Source organism: Dreissena polymorpha, chromosome 5 (genome assembly GCF_020536995.1).
Source record: "Dreissena polymorpha isolate Duluth1 chromosome 5, UMN_Dpol_1.0, whole genome shotgun sequence".
NCBI classification, from domain to species: domain Eukaryota; kingdom Metazoa; phylum Mollusca; class Bivalvia; order Myida; family Dreissenidae; genus Dreissena; species Dreissena polymorpha.
Window position 1 is genome coordinate 75,996,173 of NC_068359.1, and position 19,205 is coordinate 76,015,377.

The following is a 19,205-nucleotide window of genomic DNA, read 5'->3' on the forward strand; positions in this document are numbered from 1 at the left end:
TAAATGTACAGAAAACATTTTATTCACAGACAGAATATTGGATTAGACATTTCAAGATGAATCAACAAAACATGAGGCAACATTTATTTACACTAGTCAGTAATGCAGAAATACTTTGCAATCTTAAAAGTTACAACAGAGAACATGTTAGTCTTGCACACAATACAACTTTGAACACACTTGTAATAAAACCACAACAAGTTCATAAGGTAAGTACTTTGATGTCTTCATAAGGTAAGTACTTTGATGTCTTTTATAGACAGAATATGCATGTTCCACATGTATGATCTTATTTTTTGAGTATTTGAGCCCCATTCTGTGAAAAATGGGCTTAATGCATGGGCGTAAAGTGTTTTCTCGATTTGCCTCTGCAATCCCCACAGGCTAATCAGGAACAGCACTTTCTGCTTTAATGGAATGTTTCCTTGAAAGGAAGTCTAATCAAACTGAAAATCCAGTCTAGGCAGAAAGAGACTTCCCTGATTAGCCTGTGAGGACTGCACAGGCTAATCTCCTGACAACACTTTCAGCACATGCATTAAGCCCTGTTTTCCCAGAGCTCTTTTTATCTGGCCATCACCAAAACAAGAAGAGTGGTTACAAAATATATGATTTTGATTCATAAAATAAGTATTAACAACCAATATTCACAATTACCCACTTGCCTGAATCTTTGTTTAACTTTCTTATAAATAAGTAACCTAATGCAAATGGTAAATACATACTGAAAGTAAGCCATGAACTTCATTTGAGCTTTTTTAAGTTACATAATTTGAACTCAATGAATTAACATGGAATGACCAACAGAGCAACCATTTTTCTTTCATAAACGAAGAAGCCTTCATTTGAATTTATTTATAAGAATGTGTTCTTACATTTGATATTGGCTTACTTTTTCAACAACATCTATTTTATGATAAAACCTCTTCTCAACTTTACTTCATAGTTTTAATCCAATATCTGTTGTTTATGTTAAGTAGTGTTGACGGAATGTTTCAAAGTTCAAATGCTATACCATCATTCTTACTCATACTGCTATAGTCACATAAGAAACACTTTGCCCTTAAAAGAATCAGGAACAGCACATTCAAGGAGATGGATTTAGAAGGAACTTCTTTTGATTGTACTGGCAAAATGTGAATGAACTGACACTTACCTTTTAAAGTGTGCCAACTGTGTTAAGAAAAACTGACTTCAATCGTTCATTCCATTCATTTGTATTATAATTTAATATTTTATTTTATAGTACAAAATAGTATATGCTATGGTTTATTTTACATATTATTTTCATTTACAGATTCCATTATTTTTTTACAATAATTTTTTTTGCACATTAAATTGCAATATGAACAAAATGAGCTTTTAAAGCTTTTTCTAGTAAAATATAGTTCAGTCTCAAACAATTGTTGAAGGCTTCTCTTTTGGTGCTGCAAAATTTTCAGTTATCTATAACTAATAAGGAAGTATTAGTAATAAGTTTTAAATCTAATTACTAAAAACATGAATCCTCAAAAGCATGTCAATGAAAAAAGGAAGGCCAAAAGCCCTAGGGCGCTCACAAGGTTTAAACAAGAGCACCGCCTTGCGGGTGCAGACCGCTCATCTATTTTTCTTTTTAAAGGTGTAGGGACCTAATTTCAATCACAAAGGACGGAGGGGTGGAGTGGTGAGGGGTGTTTAGTGTGGGGGTGTGGTCATTTATTAGATTATCTTTCAACAAGGGACAAAATTGTCACAAAACCAGGTTTTCATTGTGAAAAAAAAATCTGATAAAGGGAGAAAACTCAAACTGAACTTTTGAAATGACCAAAAAAAATTAACCCCCTTTGTAATTTTTTTTTTTTTTTTTAAATCTATTTTTAGTCGTGGCGACCTTGACATTGGAGATATTGACGTGATTCTTTCGTGGGACACACCGTCCCATGATGGTGAACAAATGTGCCAAATGATTTTAAAATCTCACAATGAATGACATAGTTATGGCCAGGACAAGCTCATTTATGGCCATTTTTGACCTTTGAACTCAAAGTGTGACCTTGACCTTGGAGATATCGACGTAATTATTTCGCGCGACACACCGTCCAATGATGGTGAACAGATGTGCCAAATGATTTTAAAATCTGACGATGAACGACATAGTTATGGCTCGGACAAGCTCATTTATGGCCATTTTTGACCTTTGAACTCAAAGTGTGACCTTGACCTTGGAGATATCGACGTAATTATTTCGCGCGACACACCGTCCAATGATGGTGAACAAATGTGCCAAATGATTTTAAAATCTGACAATGAACGACATAGTTATGGCCCGGACAAGCTTATTCTGCCAGCCCGCCAGCCAGCCAGCTAGCCCGCCCGCATTCGCCAATCTAATAACCAGTTTTTTCCTTCGGAAAACCTGGTTAAAAATGCAAAAAAAAACATTACTTTTTTGGGGGGGAGTGGAGTTCTTGGGTGGGATGGTTGGACGGTATTTCAAAAATATAATAATAATATAAATATTTGTGTTTTTAACAATGTTTGATAAAAACAAGAGATGTGTTTGTCAGAAACACAATGCCCCCTATTGCGCCACTTTGAATTTTTATTTTTTATTTTTACTTTGACCTAGAAGGATGCCCTTGACCTTGAAGGATGACCTTGAACTTCCACCACTCAAAATGTGCAGCTTCATGAGATACACATGCATGCCAAATATAAAGTTGCTATCTTCAATATTTAAAAAGTTATGGCCAATGTTAAAGTTTTCAGATGGACAGACACCATATATTTGACATTTGACTTTGAAGGATGGCCTTCACCTTTCACCACTCAAAATGTACAGCTCCATGAGATACACATGCATGCCAAATATCAAGTTGCTATCTTCAATATTGAAAAAGTTATGGCCAATGTTAAAGTTTTCGGACGGACAGACACCATAAATTTGACATTTGACCTTGAAGGATGACCTTGACCTTTCACCACTCAAAATGTGCAGCTCCATGAGATACACATGTATGCCAAATATCAAGTTGCTATCTTAAAAAGTGAAAAAGTTATGGCCAATGTTAATGTTTTTTTCGGACTGAAGGACAGACTGACTGACATACTGACAGACAGTTCAACTGCTATATGCCACCTACTGGGGGCATAAAAAAAAATTGTGGGGGGCGGGGGTGGGGGGGGGGGGTATAGTGTAAGGGTGTGGTGGTCATTTATTGGATGATCTTTAATTTAAAAAAAAAATAATGGGGGGGATTCAGGGGGGGGGGGGGGGGGCGTTAGGGATGGTTTGGACGGTGTCAATTGCGGTATGTCAGGTAAGAGTTGTTTTGTTAGTATCAATCGAATCTAATCATAAATAAAGAAGTTATGGCAATTTTAGCAAAATTTAATAATTTGACCTTGAGAGTCAAGGTCATTCAAAAGTCAAGGTAAAATTCAACTTGCCAGGTAAAGTACCCTCATGATAGCATGAAAGTATTTAATGTTTAAAAGCAATAGCCTTGATACTTTAGAAGTAAAGTGAATCTAAACACAAAATGTAACCATATATTCAAAGTTACTAAGTCAAAAAAGGGCCATAATTCCGTAAAAATGACAACCAGAGTTATGCAACTTGTCCTTTACTTGTCCTTTACTGTCCCCTTATGATAATTTGCGAGTGTTCCAAGTATGAAAGCAATATCTATGATACTTTAGGGGTAAAGTGGACCAAAACACAAAACTTAACCAAATTTTCAAGTATTAAGGGCCCATAATTCCGTCCAAATGCCAGTCAGAGTTACATAACTTTGCCTGCACAGTCCCCTTATGATAGTTAATAAGTGTTTCAAGTATGAAAGCAATAGCTTTGATACTGCAGGAATAAAGTGGACCTAAACACAAAACTTAACCAAAATTTCAACTTTCTAAGTAAAAAAAGGGCACATAATTCCGTCAAAATGCCAGTCAGAGTTACATAACTTTGCCTGCATAGTCCCCTTATGATAGTTAGTAAGCATTGCAAGTATGAAAGCAATAGCTTTGATACTTAAGGAATAAAATGGACCTAAACACAAAACTTAACCAAATTTTTCAATTTTCTAAGTATAAAAAGGGCACATAATTCAGAATTATCTAACTTTGCCTGCCCAGTCCCCTCATGATTGTAAGCAAGTGTACCAAGTTTGAATGCAATAGCATTGATATTTTATGAGAAAAGTGTACCTTAACGCAAAACTTAACCGGACGTCGAGGCCAAGGTGATGACAATAGTTCTTTTTTTTTTTCAAAAAATAGATGAGCTAAAAAATCTGCCACCAAAATTGCAAGCCCTGTTTGTGATTACAACCACAATCATTTTCAAACTTTAAAGCCTTGATATTATAATATCAAAAAGAATTCATGTTCTGAGCATATGACCCTATTCTGAACTCAGCAGAGATTTTCAAAAGGACAAGTTTTCTGACAAGTTTTATAAAGATTTGGCAATAAATGTGTCCTCTAGTCTGTTCATAAGCTTTTTATTTAATTTGACCTAGTTTTAAACCCCATATGACCCAATTTTACATTCGCCTAAGATTTCAAAGGGACAAATGTTCTCACCAAGTTTCATAAAGATCTGGCAATGGATGTGGTCTCAAGAGGGTTCACATGGTAAAGGCTGATGACACAGGACAGACAAAAGGTGATTGCAAAAGCTGAGCATGAGCATGTCTTGCTCAGGTCACCTAAAAAAATATCATAAATAATAAAATTGGACCAAATCTCTCACGATTGATAACCATGTTATGAAAAAAATATCATATAAGCACTTTACAATTATCAACAATTTTTTTTTTTAAGAATCTAACTTGCAATGAAATTCAAATCAGATAAAAATCACAGATACATATAAGATTCATACAAGTTCACAGACTCATTCTTTACACTTATCTGAACAAAACAACATATTCGCAACTTTCTTATATACAGTTACCAAGTTAGAGAATGAAAAAAATAAAATACAAGAATATAATAACAAGCACATTGGTACAAACACATGTTAAATCTCGTCAATGCCCATGTTTAAGATGTATCTGTTCATGCGTTGAGTAACAAATCAAAGAAATTTGATACCATGGCATATTTCATCAAATATTTATGCTGTAAATGAAATTACACACTATGATTGTATGATTACAAATAATCTTTAGTATCTGCTTGCAGTTTTATATTTCATACAATTGATTAGCTATGGCATGTCAATTAAGTTTTGAGTACACCAATAAACACAATATATTTCAGTGGTAAATAACTGCAAACAATTGCATAATCCACTAGATTACACGTATTTTTTTTAACAAAAAAGCGAATATCAGTAAAAACAGAAAAACAACTATGTTTTAGAAACTGGTTAAATAAATGACCATACAGTAGTGTTCAATCTCACAATTCTGATGTACTTCAAAACTACCTATTGATGTTTGTTACAACTTTGTAGAAGTTATTTCTAGCATAGAAAACAAACTTATTTACTAAACAAGAACACCTCTTAAGTTTTAACAATGTACAACAGTACAATCTGGCTCATTCTATTGTATATCAAAACTTGACTGCTAATCTGCAAAGATAAGAGAGAATTCTTACCAACAAATTTTATATTCCAAGTATTTTTCTCATAAATCTTTGCTTAAAATATCAAAATGCCAAATAAACTCCAATAGACATTTTCACTATATTAACTTTGAGCTTATTTACAATATAAATGCTGAAAAACGAACAATAATAAAAATTCAACAGTAACCCAACCAAAACCTGACTCTATTCAGTATCAGAATAAGTAAAGCACAGTTTCAAAATACATATTAGACTCTCTCTTGAAAAAGGGGGCTTAATAAAGTAAGCACAGGCTAACCAGGCACGACACTTTCCATTTTGTATGTTAGTTTTCAGTTAAATGAAGTATCTTCTTAACCAAAATTCAGTCTGTGCGGAAAGTGTCGTCCATGCTAAGCCTGTGCAAACTGCACAGGCTAATCTGGGAAGACACACTATGCACATGCATTAAGCCCTTTTCCCCCGAGCAAGGCTCGTACCCATCAGTCATACATTATAAAAAAAAATCACCCACACATGGTCAAACTTCTCTAGTAAACATCCTTACTGTAATTTGCAATTATCCGATGAATGGAACACATTCAAACCCAAACCTAATGGTCCCACGTAACCAAGTAATCCACAAGCCCATCCTTATTGTACCGCTTCCCGCAGACAAAAAACCCATTCTCATAACCAGTCTTCTTACTGAAGGAGCAGAAGTAGTTCTTGTACTCCCGTAGCTGCTTCACAGTTATATCGCTTTCCTCTGCCGCAGCTTTCTCTGAGTCTGTCAAATCTGGCGTGATGCTCTGTCTCGATCGAGATTTACGCGCCCTTGTCTTGCGTTTTTCTTCTTCGCTGGTACCCTGCACATCCAACAGGGCCTTTGGCTGCAGAGGCAGGGCAACAGTCGACGGCTTGTCCTTGATTTCAGGCATCGGTGGTGTCCCGTTACAAGCGCTTGGTACAACCGGTTCCATCTTCTCTAAAACAGGGGGACCGTCTTCCGGATCGAGTCCATCATCAGATCCAGCTCTGCCCTGTATTGGACTCTGGTACTTGCACCAGATTTTCGATTTGGCACTTTCCCGTTTTTTCAGCTCTATCCCCTCGACTTCCAGGATAAATGGGTTGGCATCAGACGTGTAGCAGTCAGTCAAGGGTATAAGTCTGTCCAGAAGAAAGAGGGGAGTTTCCAGCGGCAACTTGGAGACTTCCTGCTTGACAACCACAGAGTGAGGGTCACGTTCGTGTTCCTAAAAATAATGATCCTCATGATTACTTGATTACAAACATAATTATTTCAAGAAATAGACTTTTTAGATTTAAGTTGCTCACTGCTATTAATCACATGATTGCATCACATTACTTATAGCTTATCACAAATAATGACATGTCACATAAATAAAAGCTTTTCACAGAAATGAGAGCCTTTCACAGAAATAATAGCTTATCACATCACTAATAACTTATCAGAAAAATAATAGCTTTCCAAGCTTTTTAGTTGTCCTGGGTAGTAATTATCTCAATCATATACCCAGCTTGTTTTCTTACACAAACAATAGTTTTTATATATTAGCTCTGGAAAAACAGCTTAATAATTGTGTGTCAAGTGTCCTAGGGCGGCTTCAGAATTTGGATCTTAGCCGCCACTTATAACATGAAAGAAAATCAACAAGCCCGTTAAATATTTACCACTTATATATTGCAGCCCTAAAAAGATCTATTTAAATTAAATGTAAGACCTTTTCTTACTAGACTCAAGTTTTAAACATTATCAAACCCAATGATACTGATGAGCAGCAAATAACATAAAATCTGCGAGTCACTCGTAGGCTGTTTTGGTTTTATGCTGGTTGCATATAGCCATTTTAAGTTTGCTTCCGAGCTTTAGAGGGTTAAGGTACCTGATCAAAGTCAAACTTCTTCTTGAGATCCCGATGGGCGGGACTTTGTGTCAGTTTGTTCACTGGGGACTTGCTGAAACAAAATAACAACAACACACTTGAAATATGAAACAGAATAACGACAGCACACTTGAAATATGAAACAGAATAATGACAAAACACTTGAAATATGAAACCGAGTAGATTTTGGCCTGGGCAACTTAATTTAAAATGTTGGTGGTCCAGGCAAGTAACTGGCTTTTTAAACCTTGCAACAATTTAGTGCAATCAAACATGTTCCTTAATTGTAAGTCAATAATCAGTTTAATAATATTCATTTGTTTAGGCCTAGCAAATGATTCAATTCAGGCTCATAATAAGACATATGCATAAGTTGATATGGGCAAGAAAGTTATTGTATACAGATTGCCATTTAAAGTTCAGCTCTTATTATAGGGAGAAAATTAGTAGAAAGTATTCAATAATTTGACAACAGTGGTAGGTAATATCTGTAAGGGGAACAAGTTAAGACCTCTCTTATTCTGGTACTTAAAACATTTAAGAAGTTGAACCCTGTCAGGGAGTAATAAACATGTTGTCCTTAAACTAATGATAAAAAGGTCCCAGGTTTCAACCACACTTTGGGAGTGTTTTCAACACAATACACTGCTTTTACCCAAGATACAGAAATGAGTGTGTCTAACTAGAGCCAGAGTGCATGGTGAAATTGAGTGTAAATACACAGGCTTAAACTTGAAGCACATACTTCTCCACATAGAAGATCTTTGACCTTCGACCTTTGATCTTGTGCTTTTTCATCATCTGGTCAGTGACCTTTTCGTTGCTAGGCAACGTAACGTGGATGCGGGGAGGGGGAACCTTCACACGTAGTCCCCAGATATTTACGCGCTTCCTTATTTCTGATCCGCTGGTGAACCTGTAAAGAGTAAAACTTTTATCATACCCCTACATCGGTATCTGCAAGTGCTCATGACGTTACAATTAACACGTCAAACATCATTTTAATTCCTACAAAAACAATGTAGCATTGCAGCGATTATAATTCATTAATTGTTTAATGGGGAAGTAGATGTATGAAAAACAGGTACATGCCCTATCTTTGTGAAACATCTCAGGCTTGGCCCAAATAAAACACCAGCTTGGCAAGCCGTTTTGCTTTTCTAAGCCTCACCAGATATATTACACGATAGAACAGTAACCTGCTATCCTCTATTTATCAGCCATTAGTGGAATAGAAACTTTGCAAAATGCTAGAAATGCTTTTCTGTTGTTGTTTTCAGCTTAAACAGTTTTTCATTATTATCAAAGGACTCAGTTTATTTCTCTAACATGTCTTGGGAAAGCTAAGCCCATCACAAGCGTTTATCAATACACGCTGCCAAACTGACATCTGTCCTACTCAAATCAATGGTTCTGCTTGAATGGCCAGAGACATGTTGCAATGACAACTTGATTGACTGGAGCTGGGTTTGTCAGAGGTTGGTGGAAAGAAAGTGCCCAGATTTGGAAAACTTGCTTACTGCCTATTGCAGATAGACATTTTCATGTTATCTCTCAGCCCCTTAAAGTCGTAAACAAAACACAATATTTACTTGTGTACAAATGTATTGGAAAATATATTTTACATCATTATGGAACAAAAACTGTATTATAATTAAATATTGGTAATAGAAATTTAATCTGACACAAAATAAACTTATCGTGATTTACACATTATGTACATAGGCTTGTCCCTTTATATTCAGTTTCCGGTTCAGAGGTCAATCACTTATTAACCAATCCAATTCAAAGATGATTTTCAATACTGATCTTGTAGTCAATGTTGAAGTCTGTATGAAAGTGGGAATATCTAAGATTGTAAATGCCTACCTATTTTTATTTTCTTTTAGGGTCTTTTGCAGTATTTTGAGTTTCTCAAGGTCTGGCATTTCATCATACTGAAAACGGAAAAAAACAGTAATATTAAAACAACAATTTTAAGAGAATGTTATTGTTACTGTTTTTTGCACATTTACAGAGTTATTTTCTGACAAAACCAAGGTGATTCCTTTTGATAGCTTGTGTTGAACAGAGGGTTGGAAATAAAGTGCTAGCAGCAAATAGCTCGTTAAAACAAATGAGCTTAGCTCTAAGAAAACAGGGCTTCATGCATATGGGTTAAGTGTCATCCCAGATTAGCCAGTGTAGTCTACACAGGCTATTCTGGAAAAACACTTTTCGCTAGAGTGGAGTGCGTTTAGAAGATAAAATCCATAAAAATGGAAAGTGTCTTTCCTGATAAGCATGTGCAGACTGTACAGACAGACTGCAGGGCATCCCAGTTCTCGTCCAGCCACCTACCTGTGTGATCTGCAGGGCCTCCCAGTTCTCGTCCAGCCACCTACCTGTGTGATCTGCAGGGCCTCCCAGTTCTCGTCCAGCCACCTACCTGTGTGATCTGCAGGGCCTCCCAGTTCTCGTCCAGCCACCTACCTGTGTGATCTGCAGGGCCTCCCAGTTCTCGTCCAGCCACCTACCTGTGTGATCTGCAGGGCCTCCCAGTTCTCGTCCAGTCACCTACCTGTGTGATCTGCAGGGCCTCCCAGTTCTCACCCAGCCACCTACCTACGTGATCTGCACGTCCTGCCAGTTCTCACCCAGCCAACTACCTATGTGATCTGCAGGGCCTCCCAGTTCTCACCCAACCACCTACCTGTGTGATCTGCAGGGCCTCCCAGTTCTCACCCAGCCACCTACCTACGTGTTCTGCACGTCCTGCCAGTTCTCACCCAGCCAAACTACCTATGTGATCTGCAGGGCCTCCCAGTTCTCGTCAAGCCACCTACCTGTGTGAACTGCAGGGCCTCCCAGTTCTCGTCCAGCCACCTACCTGTGTGATCTGCAGGGCCTCCCAGTTCTCGCCCAGCCACCTACCTGTGTGATCTGCAGGGCCTCCCAATTCTCACCCAGCCACCTACCCAGTTCTTGTCCAGCCACCTACCTGCGTGATCTGCAGGGCCTCCCAGTTCTCACCCAACCACCTACCTGTGTGATCTGCAGGGCCTCCCAGTTCTCACCCAGCCACCTACGTGTGTGATCTGCAGGGCCTCCCAGTTCTGGTTCAGCCACCTACCTGCATGATCTGCAGGGCCTCCCAGTTCTCATCCAGCCACCTACCTGTGTCATCTGCAGGGCCTCCCAGTTTACGTCCAGCCACCTACCTGTGTCATCTGCAGGGCCTCCCAGTTTACGTCCAGCCAACTACCTGTGTGATCTGCAGGGCCTCCCAGTTTATGTCCAGCCATTTACCTGTGTGATCTGCAGGGCCTCCCAGTTCTCACCCAGCCACCTACCTGTGTAATCTGCAGGGCCTCCAAGTTCTCGTTGAGCCACCTACCTGCATGATCTGCAGGGCCTCCCAGTTCTCGTCCAGCCACCTACCTGTGTTATCTGCAGGGCCTCCCAGTTCTCACCCAGCCACCTACCTGTGTGATCTGCAGGGCCTCCCAGTTCTCGTCCAGCCACCTACCTTTGTCATCTGCAGGGCCTCCCAGTTTACGTCCAGCCACCTACCTGTGTGATCTGCAGGGCCTCCCAGTTCTCGTCCAGCCAAGGCATGATCTCTGTCTCAAGGTCGTGGTACTTGCGGCGGTGCACCACCGACAGGTTGAACAGGCAGATATGGATAATGTCCAGCCTGAAGTGAGAGAACACAGAGGCACTTGTATGGCGTCTCTAACAGAACACTAACAGAACCCTCTTAATGGTAAATAAAAGCATTTTTCTTCTGGGAAAACTGAGCTTCATGCATGAGCCTAAATAATTGTCCTTGATTAGCCTGAGCATTATACACAGGCTTATCAAGGACCACAGTTCCTGCATTTATGGATTTTTTTTATTTCTCTTCTATAAAAAAAATCCAGTCAAGGGGTAAGGAGTCTACACGACACAAAATTTCATTAAAAAATGCATTAAAATCATACTTTCATAGTCTGGACTCTTTTTCTTTCAACAAACAACTGATTACATTCAAATCTGTTTTGACTTATAGCTGGATCCTTCTTCAATTATTACTTGCATTTGTTGATATTACAACTGGCTTTACAAATGTAATCAGCTTTGCTAGATTTGTGAAATGTTGGTGTGAAAAATTTGTGAATAGCCTTTTGCTGCTTTTTTCTGAGGAAAGAAAGCCCTGCACTGTGACCTGCCAGATATGAAAAACAAACAATATGCTGACATTGCACATTTTTAAAATCAGCATTGACAGCAAGATTTTAGCTTCGCTCTGGCAAATCCTGGCTGTATGCATGCGTGTAAAATTTGCAGTCCACATAGGCTAATCAGGGTTGACGACTGGCTGTCCAATTTATAATGCCATCATGTTTGAGGACCAACAGAGCAATAATGTTCATACATAAATAAAACCAAACAAAAAACTTCTCCAATTTGTACGCAATGCATCCACCTAAAATGTCCCAGGTAAGCATACGAAGTCTTCCCAGGCTCATCAGGGACGACACTACACACAGTTTTTGGCTTACAGGAATTCTCTCCTAAACGAAAATCCAACCTAGGCAAAGGGTATCGCATTTGATTAGCCAATGTAGACTGCACAGGGGAATCTGAGACAAAACTTAAGGCACTTACATTAAGCCTGTTTTTTCCAGAAGCACAGCTCATTTATAACATTTAAAACTACAGCTTTGTCACAAACGTGACGAATACCCCCACATGCCGCATTGACACAGAATATTTTGCATGTTGTCTTTCACAAAAATCAGCAGACACCATGCTCAATGTTTAAAACGCACTAAGTGACCCCGTGACCTGGTTTTTGACCCTGCATGGCCCATGTTCAAACATGATCTAGACATCATCTACATATAACTTCTGACCAAGTGCGGTGAAAAATCGGATGAAAACTACTTGAATTAGAGAGCGGACACCATGCTCAATGTTTAAAACGCACTAAGTGACCCTGTGACCTAGTTTTTGACCTGCCATGACCCATGTTTGAACTTGGCCTAGACATCATCTAGATACAACTTCTGACCAAGTTTGGTAAAGCTCTGATGAAAACTACTTGAATGAGAGAGCGGACAAAATGCTGAATGTTTAAAACGCACCAAGTGACCCCGTGACCTAGTTTTTTACCCAGCAAGGCCCATGTTCAAACTTGGCCTAGACATCATCTAGATACAACTTCTGACCAAGTTTGGTGAAGATCGGATGAAAACTACTTGAATTAGAGAGCACACACGGACCAACTGACCGACAGACAAGCTCACTCCTATATACCCCCCTAAACTTCGTTTAGTCGGGGTATAAAAATAAGCCAAATTGGGCAAGCCTACATACCACTCTACATCGAGTCGCTTGATGTACTCGGATCCATAGTTGCATGGAGAACACACAAAGATGTAGAACGTGTCTGAGAACAGCAGAGGATAATCCAGGCACTGCATACATGCTGCAAATATAGAAAACAAGAGATGAGTTTGTCAGAAACATTATGCCCCCTATTGCGCCACTTTGAAAGAAAATTTCAATATATCATTAGGCAGGGTTTGACTTTTGACCTTGAAGGATGACCTTTACCTTTCACCACTCAAAATGTGCAGCTTCATGAGATACACATGCATGCCATGTCAAGTTGCTATCTTCAATAATGCAAAAGTTATGGCCAATGTTAAAGTTTTCGGACGGATGGATGGACAGACAGACGGACAGACTGACGGACAGTTTAACTGCTATATGCCACCCTAGGGGGGGCATAACAATCAACATGTATGCTTCTACAAGCACAGAGACCCAAAATAGAACAAGTTAGCCTCACTCTGGGAAAACGGGGCTTAATACATGTGCATAAAGTGTCGTCCCAGATTAGCCTGGGCAGTCCGAACAGGCTAATATGGGATGACACTTTACATACACGCATTAAGCCCCATTTTCCCAGAGTGGCTCACATATCTGCTTCTTCAAGCACAAAGAACAAAAAAAAGTCAAAGATTGTTTTGTTGCAGTTCAAGTCCCATCATGGTGCTCAGTAAACATCCTGACACTTTTCCTTGGGTAAACTAGTTCAACAAACACAAGCGTGCATACTTGTGCTAGTAATTAAAACTGCCCTACTTGAATCAGAAGTAGTGACTGAGAGTGGCCAAACAAATAATTTCATGACCAATGCCCTCACAAGTTATATGGCCGAGCCCTGACCCGAACCCAGGATTCTATGATTTGTAGTCAAGCCTTCTAAAATAATTTATTTGTGTCAGCATGAAATTTTGTGGTTTTGTGACTTTTACATGGACACATTATTCTGTTGATTATAATTTCGGAGACAAAACTGCATTGGTCATTTGTCCAATATGTATGTGTTAAATTCATAGATCAGTCACCCAACAAAATCAACAAAAATTAATGTCCCACGAATAATAATGGTTCTACAGTAATTTATCCATTATCAAGTAACAAATATATGACTGATTGCTGGATGAGTAGTAATGGGGTTATGTAAGCCAACAGAGCATAAACTGATTGCATCCCATCACCTGTCTGGAAAAACAAATCACTTTGGCAATTTGGTAAGTGTAGATTTGAGCCTCGCTCTGGCAAAATGGGGCTTAATGCACATGGGGAAAAATGTTGCCCCAGAGTAGTCGGTGCTTTCCACCTGCACTGAATTTGTGGTAAGAGAAAAGACTTCTTTAGAATGAAACATTCCATAAAAGTGAAAAGTGTCTATCCTGATCCTGTGCAGACTGCTCAGCCTAATCTGGGACAACACCTTGAGCACATGCGTTAAACACTGTTTTCTCAGAGCAAGCTTATCAATTGGCTGGAATTCATAAAGCTTGAAATTCAACCATTTTTGTTAATCAAAATTAAAACAAGACTATAGCCAAGCAATAAAAGTCCCCTTCCTCTACAAATTGCCATTTGTCCATGTTTCAAGTTTCATGAAAAAAATATGAGAACTTTTATAGTTATCGCAAGATCCACCATTTTCAGCAATATTTCTAATCTATTTGTTGCCATAGCAACCAGAATGCTTGATGTAGGAACAAAATAAAATGACGTGCATAATCTCAATATTGCCATCTGTCCATGTTTCAAGTTTCATGAAACAATATGAAGAACTTTTAAGTTATCGCAGGATCCAGAAAAGTGTGACAGACTGACAGACACACAGAGTGCAAACCATACGTCCCTCTCCCTTAGAACTCACCGGTAGGAGACTAATAATAAAATACCAGTCACCCATGCAAACAAATTTGTGAACAAACCACCAACCTTCATGGAACCACTGTTTGCACCTGCAACACTGTAACATCTTCTGATACCAACTGAAAAACACAAACTTGGGTGAATAATTGGCATACACAGACATGTACTAGGGTCAAAAATCAGCACACGAGTATAGGGATTCTGTACATTAGAGTCTCTTTCTGGGAAAACAGGGCTTAATGCATCGGCATAAAGTTTCATCCCAGTTTAGCCTGTGCAAACAACATCAGGGACGACTCTTTCCATTGTATAGTATTTTTTATTTGAAGGAAGTCTTTGCTTAATGAAAAGCTAGTTCAAGCGGAAAGTGATGTCCTTGATAAGTCTGAGCAGACTTAAGGATGTCCTTGATAGGCCTGAGCAGACTTAAGGATGTCCTTGATAGGCCTGAGCAGACTTAAGGATGTTCTTGATAGGCCTGATCAGACTTAAGGATGTCCTTGATAGGCCTGAGCAGACTTAAGGATGTCCTTGATAGGCCTGAGCAAACTTAAGGATGTCCTTGATAGGCCTGAGCAGACTTAAGGATGTCCTTGATAGGCCTGAGCAGACTTAAGGATGTCCTTTATAGGCCTGAGCAGACTTAAGGATGTCCTTGATAGGCCTGAGCAGGCTTAAGGATGTCCTTGATAGGCCTGAGCAGACTTAAGGATGTTCTTGATAGGCCTGAGCAGACTTAAGGATGTCCTTGATAGGCCTGAGCAGACTTAAGGATGTCCTTGATAGGCCTGAGCAGACTTAAGGATGTCCTTGATAGGCCTGAGCAGACTTAAGGATGTCCTTGATAGGCCTGAGCAGACTTAAGGATGTCCTTTATAGGCCTGAGCAGACTTAAGGATGTCCTTGATAGGCCTGAGCAGACTTAAGGATGTCCTTGATAGGCCTGAGCAGACTTAAGGATGTCCTTGATAGGCCTGAGCAGACTTACGAATGTCCTTGATAGGCCTGAGTAGACTTAAGGATGTCCTTGATAGGCCTGAGCAGACTTAAGGATGTCCTTGATAGGCCTGAGCAGACTTAAGGATGTCCTTGATAGGCCTGATCAGACTTAAGGATGTCCTTGATAGGCCTGAGCAGACTTAAGGATGTCCTTGATAGGCCTGAGCAGACGTAAGAATGTCCTTGATAGGCCTGAGCAGACTTAAGAATGTCCTTGATAGGCCTGAGCAGACTTAAGGATGTCCTTGATAGGCCTGAGCAGACTTAAGGATGTCCTTGATATGCCTGAGCAGACTTAAGAATGTACTTGATAGGCCAGTGCAGACTTAAGAATGTCCTTGATAGGCCTGAGCAGACTTAAGGATGTCCTTGATAAGCCTGAGCAGACTTAAGGATGTCCTTGATAGGCCTGAGCAGACTTAAGGATGTCCTTGATAGGCCTGAGCAGACTTAAGAATGTCCTTGATAGGCCTGAGCAGACTTAAGATGTCCTTGATAGGCCTGAGCAGACTTAAAGATGTCCTTGACAGGCCTGAGCAGACTTAGGGATGTCCTTGATAGGCCGGTGCAGACTTGAGGATGTCCTTGATAGGCCGGTGCAGACTTAAGGATGTCCTTGATAGGCCAGTGCAGACTTAAGGATGTCCTTGATAGGCTGGTGCAGACTTAAGGCATGCATTAAGATTTACTAGACCAGGGCCCGTATTCACCAACCTATTCTTAGACTTAAGAATACAGAATAGACTTAGAACCAAGAAAAATGTGTTCAGTTTTTGAATATATACAGGCCTCCATTGGTGATTATGTCATTAACAAAATGTTCTATATGAAGAATAATATAGATAGAGATGTTTACTTCAGTGTTTGACTCAATTTAACAAATTCTTGAATATTCTTATTTAAAGAATTTTCTTTATTCTTAGACTTAAGTCTAAGAATTGTTTGGTGAATATGGGCCCCAGGCTCATTTGAGCATCTGCAGCCTTGTTTTTACACACATCTCTTGCTTGGTTCTTAAGTTAAACAGAAACTTATGTTTATTGGCTTTTAAAGGTTTTGATCAACATGGTTTAGAATTTTGATACACATATATCTAACCTCTCAGATATTAAAGTATTCTGAGATATGAAACAAGTATATGTAGGATGTTATTATTAGCTTATCACTAATCTAATTTGTCATTAATGCTTTATACATTGGGTGATTTCTTAACAATTACTTCAATCAAATTGTGATTGGATATTGAACAATGGTGCCCTACATAACCATGGTCACACTACTTAGGTTTGAGTAAAATCAAATATTTTTTTATTTTTTAAACAGTTGTGGCCCAACTAGGTTGAAAGCCATCTGTTAAATAGATACATTCAGAGCTCCAGATAAGGATTTAGTCTAAAGGGTATTTCACCCCCTGATATTATTGTTAAAGCATATTTTACTCCTTTGTTTCAGCCATAAGGGGTTTTTAGGAATATGTAGGGGTATTTTGCATAGAAAACTGACAAAGTAAATGGCGTGTTTAATCTAGAAATGTTATTTTTTGTTATTTATATTATTAAATGCAAACAGAATGGATTTAAAATGACGATATGAACAGACTTTCTTTAAAAATATTCCCGCAGGAGCCGCTGGTTGCTTAAAACGTCCCTTTTTGATCCACAAACATGATGGGCCGCCATTTTTATTACAAGCTTATTTTGATTGACTTACTTTTGATTCAAAGGTTAACATACACTAAAAAGTCAACTTGATTATTGGTTAACCTGGTTACGCACTTTTATCGATTTAAAATACGTACCCAGATTTGTATAGCGTTTTGCTATGTACTGGGTCGATTTTTAATGTTTTTTTTTATTTTTTCAATGCGTTTAAACGCAGATACGCCTCTTATCTGGAGCTATGGATACATTGTATAATCTGAAAACATCGGGGCCCCTATTCACAAACAAATTCTTTGACTACAGAATAAATAATAGACCCAATAAAAATATGTCTAGACTTTGAATGTATACACTATGCAGGCTATAATTGTGTGTTATAATTAAAAATTGGTTGGTTAATACAGGTCCTAATTAGAACTGCTGTCATGGTAACATGTCCAATTTTAGACAACAAAATGGGCCTTAATTAAGCAGACTTTGAAGCTATATGGCAGATCTTGAATTCTTAGGCAAGTCTGGATTACACTGGATGGAACTGTTAAATTAAGGGAGTGGAAATGCCATCCTTAGATAATAAAGAGCTGTAACACCACAATTCCTGCATGAAAGTGTGCAATCAGTGACAGACCCCTTGGCCCCACTCACATGCCCGGGGAGCCACAGTAGCAGTAGCTCTCCTCCAGATTGTTCTTGTGCTGGGAGTCCCAGGACAGGGCCTGCAGGTCGTACGGTAACTCCAGCTTCACACGGCGCAGCTCCTCCGCTGAAAACAATAGTAAATGTCTCTTAGACAATGAAATATGTCTCGTAGACAATCTAATATATCTCATAGAGAATGTAATATGTCTCGTAGACAAAGGAACATGTCTTGTAGAAAATGGAACATGTCTTGTAAACAATGTAATATGTCTCCTAGACAATCTTATATGTCTCGTAGATAATGGGACATGTCTCGTAGACAATGTAATATGTCTTGTAGACAATGGAACATGTCTTGTAAACAATGTAATATGTCTCCTAGACAATGGAACATGTCTTGTAGACAATGGAACATGTCTCGTAGACAATGGAACATGTCTTGTGGACAATGGAACATATCTGGTAGACAATGGAACATGTCTCGTAGACAATGGAACATGTCTCGTAGACAATTGAACATGTCTCGTAGACAATGGAACATGTCTCGTAGACAATGGAACATGTCTCGTAGACAATGGAACATGTCTCGTAGACAATGGAACATGTCTTGTAGACAATGGAACATGTCTCGTAGACAATGGAACATGTCTAGTAGACAATGGAACATGTCTTTTAGAAAATACATTATGTCCTGTAGAAAACAGAATGTGTCTCATACACAAAGGGACATGTCTTTTAAAAATGGATCATGTTTTCTTTAAAATGGAACATGCCTTTTAGAAAATAGAAAATGTCCTTTAGAAAACAGAACATGTCTCATACACAAAGGGACATGTCTTTTAGAAAATGGATCACATCTCTTTATAAACAATCTATGTCTTGTAGAAAATGAAAAATGTCTCCAATAAACCAGAACATGTCTTGTATAAAATGGAACATGTCTAATAGACCAAGGAATAAGTCTCATGTACAATGTAATAGGACATTTTGAACTTAGCATGTCTTATAATTGTATAACCAGTTATATAATTAGACCTTAACTATGTTCAATCAACATGATAAATTATACACAGTAAATAACTAATATAAGAACCTATTTAAAGAGTAAAACTAAAAAAAATGTTTAAAGACAATACAAAAATACTTTCTGGTTAATGTTCTTACCCTTTTTACTACTTGAACCCTTTACCGGTAAAATATCACTTTGTGTGATCTGATAAACAATTGGCAGCTATTTGTCATATGT

The 19,205-nt window shown here is 38.7% G+C and overlaps 1 protein-coding gene and 1 long non-coding RNA gene across 4 annotated transcripts in view; both read right to left on the bottom strand.

Moving 5' to 3' along the window:
- Positions 1-3,107, bottom strand: LOC127882094 (uncharacterized). The gene is made up of 2 exons (XR_008050403.1): positions 2,178-3,107; positions 1-2,015 (listed from the first exon to the last, which is right to left on the bottom strand). It is a non-coding gene; the product is annotated as an uncharacterized LOC127882094 (long non-coding RNA).
- Positions 3,108-3,297: 190 nt separating this feature from the next.
- The window catches only part of LOC127882361 (uncharacterized), a 54,202-nt gene continuing 38,294 nt past the window's right edge, over positions 3,298-19,205 (bottom strand). For all 3 annotated transcript variants that reach the window (XM_052430953.1, XM_052430952.1, XM_052430951.1), the window contains exons 9-16: positions 17,966-18,083; positions 14,727-14,779; positions 12,792-12,903; positions 11,004-11,127; positions 9,321-9,388; positions 8,197-8,367; positions 7,452-7,524; positions 3,298-6,800 (exon numbers count right to left, since the gene is read on the bottom strand). In XM_052430953.1, the coding sequence (XP_052286913.1) occupies positions 6,156-6,800; positions 7,452-7,524; positions 8,197-8,367; positions 9,321-9,388; positions 11,004-11,127; positions 12,792-12,903; positions 14,727-14,779; positions 17,966-18,083 (1,364 nt within the window). In that variant the 3' untranslated portion in view covers positions 3,298-6,155. The remainder of the gene's footprint in view (positions 6,801-7,451; positions 7,525-8,196; positions 8,368-9,320; positions 9,389-11,003; positions 11,128-12,791; positions 12,904-14,726; positions 14,780-17,965; positions 18,084-19,205) is intronic.